At 34.8% G+C, this 9,277-nt stretch overlaps 2 protein-coding genes across 3 annotated transcripts in view; both read left to right on the forward strand.

Moving 5' to 3' along the window:
* The first annotated feature begins 669 nt into the window (after nucleotides 1-669).
* LOC116842644 (poly(A)-specific ribonuclease PARN-like) lies at nucleotides 670-7,037 on the forward strand. Its single transcript, XM_032812145.1, has 12 exons — nucleotides 670-978; nucleotides 1,077-1,290; nucleotides 1,473-1,751; nucleotides 1,923-2,205; nucleotides 2,933-3,054; nucleotides 3,595-3,821; nucleotides 3,981-4,050; nucleotides 4,171-4,226; nucleotides 4,327-4,413; nucleotides 4,669-4,861; nucleotides 6,419-6,576; nucleotides 6,674-7,037. Exons 1-12 carry the CDS (start codon nucleotides 960-962, stop codon nucleotides 6,763-6,765), a joined length of 1,800 nt encoding a protein of 599 aa, XP_032668036.1. The 5' UTR covers nucleotides 670-959; the 3' UTR covers nucleotides 6,766-7,037.
* Nucleotides 7,038-7,136: 99 nt separating this feature from the next.
* Nucleotides 7,137-9,277, forward strand: part of LOC116842645 (protein cortex-like) — a 39,471-nt gene continuing 37,330 nt past the window's right edge. The window contains exons 1-2 of one of the 2 annotated variants that reach the window (XM_032812146.1): nucleotides 7,137-8,220; nucleotides 8,660-8,785. In XM_032812146.1, the coding sequence (XP_032668037.1) occupies nucleotides 8,660-8,785 (126 nt within the window). In that variant the 5' untranslated portion in view covers nucleotides 7,137-8,220. Of the gene's footprint in view, nucleotides 8,221-8,331; nucleotides 8,786-9,277 lie in introns of those variants that run through there. The other variant, XM_032812147.1, reaches the window with a different exon arrangement.

Consider the following 9,277-nt stretch of genomic DNA (forward strand, 5'->3'; position numbering starts at 1 on the left):
ACATATTATTAAAAATTGCAGTAAATTAAGTTAATACAATTTTAAAAAATTAATACAGATGTTTATTTGTCACCAAATCGCTTTTCCGCGCAAACTGTGCTCAATGTAACATAAGAGGTTTGTTCGCGTCGCATGCCTCAATGTGCTCTTACTTGCTCCAACGCACTCTGATTGGTTTACGTCACCACGCGGACCAATCAGAGTGCGTTGAAGCGAGTAGGAGCACATTGGGGCATGCAACGCGAACAAACCTAAGAAAAAATAAAGTCGCGGAACAAGCGCGAAAAAATCCATTGTCACAAGTTGTCACAAGTTGTTCAACCTAACCGCCGTTACATTAAAACGTGTTCAAACACGTTCGGACCTAATATTTTTTTGGAATTCATACCTTGGTACCTCGGATAAAAAGACAATAGAGAAAAGTTTTGGGCCTTCCGCTTTTCCGCTTTTTCAACGTACGGGAAGAAATGATTAAATTTGCGGAACGCGGAAATCTAGTAAGATTTTGTCTTCCGCGTTTCCGCGCTTCATGTAATGGCATCCTGACGCTTACAGCGCATAAGCGCCCAAAGCGAACGCAACCTAGGCTGCGTTCCGAAATTCACTGCCAATACTGAAACTCTATAGTATATGTGACATGAACTAGATTTTCAGTACTGGCAGTGAATTTCGGAACGCAGTCCTAGTAGGACGTGGAACATTACAACCGCCTAAACCAATCGTGAATAAATGAACAAGTGAAGCACTACGCTTTCGAATACTTCTGTATTATAACAAAACATGTTTTCTTATTACATTTAGCATACAGCATATTGTTATATATGCTTGAATTTCTCAATCAAAAAATGCATATAAGTATTCTTGTTAATACATAGAAGCACGAATCTGTGATCTGAACTTGGAATTGTGATTAAATCATATGTGTACACTGATGTGCATGTAAACAAAGACGTGCAACAATGGAAGTTACTATTCACAGTAAGTATACCAAATAATACCAATTTACTGGATAATTGTTCACAAAATTCTGTTTTCTCTTTTTCGATTATTTTGTTAATTTGATGCAACTATCATAGATTTCTGGGACGCGTTGTCCGAATTGGACGATAACTTACAACATGCTGCTTTTGTCTCTATCGATGCTGAATTCACAGGCCTTAATTCGGGTCTGGATACTACTCCCTTTGATACACCAGCTCAGTATTATGCCAAGCTCAAAGCAGGATCCATGAATTTTCTCCTTGTACAGTTTGGCTTATCTTTATTTACATATAATTCAGAGACAAAAAGGTAAGATAGTTATATAAAATTTATATACACATATGTGTGTGCGTGTGTGCACACATGGTTTATATTTCCTTGTGTTTGTTTGTGCATGCGAAATTTAATTTTTAAGCTGAGCAAATACTTTTGAAACTGCTGTAAATAGGGACAAGTTGAATAAAGAAGACATCATGATTTTTCTGCTTCAGATATTCTCAGCGTTCTTACACCTTTTATGTATTTCCTAAGCAAGTGAATCGCCAGGTACCAGATTGCAGGTTTATGTGCCAAGCATCTTCAATGGTTTTTCTGGCAAATCAAGATTTTGATTTCAATAAACTCTTTAAATATGGCATACCATACCTTAATATAAATGAAGAAGAAAATCTTCTCAAACGTATGAAAGAGAAGCAAAAACAAAAAGAAGAATATCTTGATGCTACAATTTCAATATCAGATGCTGACAGACCTCAAATTGAGGAAATATGGTAACTTTATCTTCTCTTTGATCTTTATTTTTTTTTATTTGATATTGCTAAAAAATCAGTTAGTTTAAATAAATTTGTGGAGAAAATACTGTGTTAAAATTAAAATCTTTAGTGCCAGAGATGTTGCTCATATAAGAGGTAAAGAAAGTATACATAATATATTAATTTCAGTTCTAAAATAGAGAATTTCCTTACTTCGGACAAAGAGGAGATCACGATAGAAAGGTGTAATAATTTTATAAAAAAACTGGTATATCAAGAAGCAAAGAAGAGATGGCCTGACAAAGTGAGAGTAGAAAGTAAATTTGAAAATACTTGGAATTGCCTTTTGGTGCAAAAAGTGGGTACTAAAGAACAAGAGCAAGAGAGAGAAGACCAAAGACGTGTGAAGGAGAAATTGGAATTTGACCAGGCTGTAGGAGTCAGCAAGCTTTTGAAGAAAATTATAGACTCTGTAAGTATTGCCATACTATAGCTATACTATAAATATATTTAGTTATAGAAAAAAATATGTGTATAAAGTTCAGGAGAATGTATCAATACTTATATAATATATAGTGTATTATTTATAACTTATTTTTCCAACAATACAAATTTTCCAGTAGAATCATGGTTAATATTGATAACTAATCCTTTAAAATGAATCAACTTGCTTGCAAACTTTTCTGACACATTGTTTTCCTTAATTTTGAATTTTAATGGTCTGTAAGAATATTTTTTTTTAAACAAACTCAGAGAAACTTCATCTATACATACACATATTAGTATTTATATAACAATATTATTTAAAGCTCGTATCAAACTACCGATTGCATTGCGATTGGTGATTAGTGACTACTTTTCTACCAATCAGAGCAATGTAGGTACTGATTCAGATTAGTAACCACCAATTAGACAGTGCTCTATATTTTTATATAATCAATCAAAATCCAATCAGCAATCACTAATGTGTTACAAGGACCAATTATTCCAATTTCTTGGTAAGCTACCTAGTAGTTGAATCATATGTCTGTCTGTCCAATTTAAAGAAAAAACGAAGACAGACATGATTTAACTCTCAGGTAGCTTATTAAGAGATTGGAACAATTAGCGAATAAGTAAAGATATTTGACAGAAAAGAATAAAAGAAAGAGAGAGAGGGAGGGATACAAATTATTTTAGATATTCTATCTTTATTTTAGGGAAAGACAATAGTCGGTCATAACATGCTGCTAGATCTATGTCATATCATACATCAATTTGTTACACCTTTACCAACGGACTATTCGGAATTTAAGAATCTGGTTCATAACCTATTTCCTAGGTAAGGTCATTTTTTTCTTTTTATACTTTACTAATGCCCGTTTCTACTAACATTGATTAATTTAACTGGCTGGTTATTCCAACGGAATAGATCAATCGCGTTTCTCGTTATTTAGAATTGATAAATGGTCAGTACTGTTAGAATAACTAGCAGGTTGAGTTAACCAAAGTTGGTAGAATCGGGTATAAACAGAACTTTTTAACTTTGAAAATCATTTTCCATAATACTTAACTCTTTGAGAATGGGCTGGTCCTTATAGAGATCAGGCCTTTTGTTTCGGAAACTATTAGTTCGATTTTTATAAAACTTGGTGTATAGGGCTTTTTTGTGGTGTATTATTCGAATTTTGAAATTAAAATTAAAAAAGAATGGCGGAGCCAATATAGCGAATCTAAATTTAAAAAAAATTATCATGTCACGAGAACATGCAAACAAAATCGTTTTGATCATTACATGTAATATTACATTTTAAAGCAAATACACCAGTTACAAAGATTAAGACTTAGAAACCAAGTTTATCTTGCTTTTTTCTTTTTTAAGGTTATTGGATACAAAAGTGATCTGCCAATCACAGCCCTTTAAAGAGCATGTGTCGTCATCGCATCTGGACACGTTGTTAGATATTATGAAAGAGCCACCTTTTTCTATTCCTGATGTAGAATCTGTAGAAGGACGCAGTTACTCAATCTCAGTGAAGAAATTGCATGATGCAGGGTACGACGCATATATTACAGGATTATGCTTCATTGCGTTGTCCAATTATCTCGGTTAGTAACAATATATCAGACACCAACATCCGAAAAAGGACGAACTTCTTTGTTGATACATATTATTACTTAATTTTATACTCACATATCTGTATATTAATAAGAATGTAAGTTTATTGTAAATAAAAATTATACAATATGCTGGATTGCTTGTTTCAGGAACAATAAAAGAGTCGGAGCAAGCAGTAGTATTGCCAGATTCTTCTTTATTAAATCCCTTTTTAAACAAGTGAGTATTATGTGCCAAAAAATTCAATCATTGTATCATTTTTATTTATGAGAATTATAATTATATCCTTTTCATCGACAATCCATAATTCAATTCTTTTCTTTTTTCCTTTTTTTATAGGCTTCCTATAGCGAGGCTAAAGGATATTCCATATGTGAATTTAGCAGGAAAAGATCGTAAGTAAAAGTTTAAATGGTTACAATTGAATGTTTTGTCCTAACAGTTTAAACATATTATGTATATGCCTTTATCTATATGTTTCTGTTTTCTTTTTAGCAAATCCCAGTAGAGATCATATATTTCACATAACATTCCCTAAGGATTGGAAGAATATGGACATAAATCAACTTTTTAATCCATATGGTAAGTATATTGTATTATATACAGTTAAGTATGCCGCATTCTTTCCCGAATACGTCTCTCCTATTGAAACGTAAGGTGGCAATCTTGCTGTTTTATAGTTACATTATTTGACGTTATTGCTATAGAAATAAGGTTCGAATTAAAGCAGAATACGTGCCATAAGCGACATGTGAGCGCGCGCGCGTATGTGATCTGTGTCGATGTGTGTGTATATATTTATAAATATATAATCGCTTTTCTACTTATGCTGTATAGGAGGTGGGCATATTGTGTGGTTAACGAATACATCCGCTTATATTGCTCTATTCAAACGAGAAAACGTCGGCGCGGTAATAAGTTCTCTGTCCAAAGAGTCTGTTTGTACAATACAAACATATCTGGATTACCAAGCTAGTTTAAATGCCAATGGCGCTTGTTCTGAGGATCGTAAACGGAAGTTACCATTTGGGTAAGTTATATATATATATATATATATAACTGACACACACACACACACACACACACACACACACACACACACACACACACACACATATTTGAATGTGTAATACTTTATGCAAAGCAGCTTAATTCAACTTTAATCTTTCGTACTTTACAGTATTAGTTAAATTTAACTCAATCTAAGTTTATTAATTTAATTAGAAGCTCAGCAATCACGTTCAAATACTAATAAAATAATGAAATGGTCATACATTACTTACATATATTAAGAACTTTTTTCTCCCGAAGAAGCACGCAATCACGGTCTAATCTTATTCACATATCGATCGCTTGTTTCATTTTACGAGTAGTCATCTTTTTTTCTTTTATTGTTAATTATGTTACATTTTAATGGTGTATCACATGTTACAATTGTGAAAATTACACGCACTTTGCTGCCGAAAATATTTGAGCAGTTTTGTACGCGATTTATTTTGCGCTGCGAGCTATCACATGTTTGTGTAAGATATATTAAAGGATTAATAACGCAAGGATTAATAACGCGCATTATAGATCCGCATTATATGATCTTAAGATAAAAGAAGGAGAAGAGAGAAAAACGATCAGACTCTAGGCGGTCTTCTAGAATTTCCTGTACACGAGAAATTTGCATAGGAGCCTTTCTGGGATCTCGTTCTGAATTAATGCACGCGACGCTCAGCCACTATGTTGTCTTCTTGCTCGTCTTCTTCTTCTCCCAGTCGCTTACCACCTTCTCTCACCTTACTTTGCGTATCACTCTTTACTTTCTCCTGTTTGTATGTTAGTCATTGTTTGGCAATTCATTATTGTATCGTCGCGTGTGTGACTCTATCTTCCATCGAAATTTGATTCATGACACAAGTACAAGTTGCTGTCATATTGTACTGCCTTCCCCTATTTTCATATTTTTATTCATTTCTTTTGGTTCACATTAATATAGAACGAAAATTTGAATGTAAGGGATGAAGAGCGACAGAGTAGTCAGCAATCCATCGCGCCCTAAAGAGCGCGCTTATAATCTCATTCACGAGTTTTTCTTCGTCGTTCTCAGCTTCAGTCAACTATATCTAACGAGTTATGTCCATACATGCGTGCACATGTAATGTTGCATATGCTTAAATTACGAGCCAGCGCACGCGGCAGCAATATTTTCGCAAGTAGCTTCAACATACGTGCGTGCAACAAGTAGATCCCTCGAGATGATGTACGATGACGTCGAAATTGTCGTTCTATTTTTCCTTTCTCTCCTTCCTCCCCTCTCCCTCCCACTCTCTCTCATTCTTTCTCTATATGTTTCTAAAATATATCTAATCAAGAACGAGCGCAAATGCTACGTCAATGACGTAGGATAGACCAAAACGAATCGGATCGAATCAGTTTCGACATTTTTTTTTTTGTTTAAAACTTGAGCTGTTTTATCATATCAGTTATCTCTGGGACAAAAACACCTCAAGTTTGAAAAAAAGCTCGCAAATGAAATCATAAACGTTGTTTTTTAACGCGCGATGGATTGCTGATATCTAAACGAAATTCTCGTTTTTAGGAGTGTATCGGACAGTGCAGTGGCCAGCCAGTCCGGCAATGGCGCAATGTCAACCCTGTCAAAAATATCATCATTACCAAGCTTATCATCAATGACAACACACTCCTTCCTCTCGACATCCACAGAGGCCTCCGATGAGGGATGGGAAGTCGCCACAGGTATCCACCAAGATACGCTTTTTTCACACTTTTTTAATGTACATACAAAAATCATATTATACGATTTTTACATATATACAATTTTCATCTTGTACAGGAAAGCGACGCAAGAAACGTAGGGAACAAAACACAACCAATGTCGAAGTGACTAACAAGAGAGCTTTCGCGGAAAACGACGCATGGAATTAGAGTAATTTTTTCTTCTGTAAAACTTGCTGCGCGACTGCAGTCGCACAAGCATAAGTTCCGTACATATAGAAGTATAAATAATTTACGAACGTGTGATAAGGTATGAGTATACGTATTGGTAAGATCGAGATTTGCGACAAATCAAACGAGGTATATACATATGTGTATCTCATTTTACCAAATCTCCACTATTATTAAATGTACGACTATGTGTATGTGAGCATTTTTGAATTTTATTTTAATGTGAAATATAAAATTGTTTATGATAAAAAGCGAGCGTTTTATTAGAACGTTTTTTTCTTTTTTTTTTTTTTCTTTTATATCGCGTATACTGTGGATTTTTATTCTCGTATTTCACATTTGGAGCTAAAAATGACTATTCTTGAAAGTAAATTTTACTCAAACATAAAAAGAAACGGCAAATCAGACTCGCGGTTATCGGTGCGCAATAATATTATTATTATTAATAGTGACAATAACTACTACTGTCTCAACAGGGAGTATTTTTCGCAACATTTTAATTCGATAAAGAAAAGGGAAGTAATATGTTGATGTTACAAAGAGTTATAAAAAAATTCAAACTGATTCAAACGTTTGATGTATTAAAAATAATATTAAAGAGCTTTCTTGTGATGAGACAATAAATAATAATTTACTCGTGATAACCAACCCGTATTGGCTCTTATAAGTTAACGCGTTTCTCGCAATTGGAAATCTAAAAGCCTGAGAGAATAGCCATTGGTGCATTTTAAATATAAAATATGTAATAAAACGAAACCCGGAAGTAGCCAAAACGGCGTCGTGAATGTAGTAAAGTTGTAACATGAGATACTACTTCCTGCCTCTCTTTCTCTCTCCCCCCCCAAATTTCTCGTCTAACTATGTCCACGATAACGGAGGAATGAGCACTGTAATGAGCTCATACGCACTGTTTGTAAACGCCTCCGTTAATAGCAAAATAATAATTAATAGTTTAATTTAACGTAACAAAGCTAAGTGCCGCACTAAATTCAGCGTACGGCATTTTTGTTTTTTTTTTTTTTCGCAATTTATTGACTATTCGTATATTAAATTGCTACTAATATATTATATAAAATAATAAATTTTCGGAGAAAATGAGAACTTTAGAAAATATCTATATATACACATAGGGAGGGCGGTATTTCTGACCGACAATATTTCTGCTCGATTATATTACGTTACACGGAACGGTAGCTTACAGGTTTTAACAATAGTTCGAAAACTTACGGGCCTTCGAATAATAATTCGAAAGAACGATACCGTGAGTCTTTACAATGTTGTTGTTATCTTCGTGCACTCAGAGCGGTTCTAACTGATGTATGTGTTTCAGCCGACAAACAGTTAATGTTAGTTTGGACCGAGGTGTCTCAGTAAACAGGCGATATCGATGTGATTAATATTAAATGTGAAACACTGTCAGATTCCGTGCAAAAGGTATGTCCCTGATAAAAGGAAATAGAATATAACGCGCGCGGTTACAGTACATACCAAATAAAATTCGCTTAAAATCAAATAATTAACGTTGCGTGAGTATCTAAACGAAAAAGAAGGCTTAGTACAGAGTCTCCGTGTCATATCAATAACATTTTTTTCGTTATTCGCGATTTGGTCATTAGCATGGAAAGCTCATTTTTGTATTTACAGCGTACTTTGTAACGTCCTGATAAGAAGAAAATATTTATAAATTTGATATACGTGCTCATGCAATCGCAAGGAACTATCTAACGTTTGTTTTTACGTCTCCGGTATTCCTCATATAATCTCTCCTAGAGTTCAGCCGGGTATTAATTAGCGCTGTAACGCAGTGACTGTATGAAAGTAGATTCGGTTAGTGTAGATTCGTTCACATCTCGTGACAATCTCTCGTTGCAAGATGGACATGTTGCGGCTAGGCTTGAGCCACGAGCAGCAGGACCGGCATTTGGACGACACACCTTTGCGCGGAGATCGTCCGAGATACCGCAGAACCAATTCCGAGCTGCTGACCGGCAAGAATTCGGTGAGTCCGACAGACATTTCTTTTGTTCTTTTCCTTAAACTTCCGTCCAAATCTGGTGCTAAATGCGTTGGACTTGTTTGGGATTTCCAAGGGCATTGCGTTCATTTTGTATCGAGGCACATGCCGCATAGAAACCCCAAAATTGCCTCAACAAATTCGTTTTGGAAATTGACGATATCACTCGGCTATTGCGAGTCAGAAATGATTGCTTGATCCTCGGCAGGTATCATTTAAAACCAAAACGTTTCGACTCGAATAAATAGTGAAGTTTTGTGCTCGCAAAACAAAGCGACACGCGATTGAAATTATCCTTCATTATAATACATCTTTCAAAATGTTTACACGTATTGTTTGACAAACAAACATTGTATGACTTGGAATGTTTTACGAAATTAACTTGGTAAAGTTTGTGATCCGAAACGTGTAGGTTTTTGAGTTCTCTCTCTCTCTCTCTCTCTCTCTCTCTCTCTCTCTCTCTCTCTCTCTCTCTCT

This window comes from Odontomachus brunneus, unplaced genomic scaffold (assembly GCF_010583005.1).
Source record: "Odontomachus brunneus isolate Ranch 3 - 2012 unplaced genomic scaffold, Obru_v1 Obru_scaffold_026, whole genome shotgun sequence".
NCBI lineage: Eukaryota > Metazoa > Arthropoda > Insecta > Hymenoptera > Formicidae > Odontomachus > Odontomachus brunneus.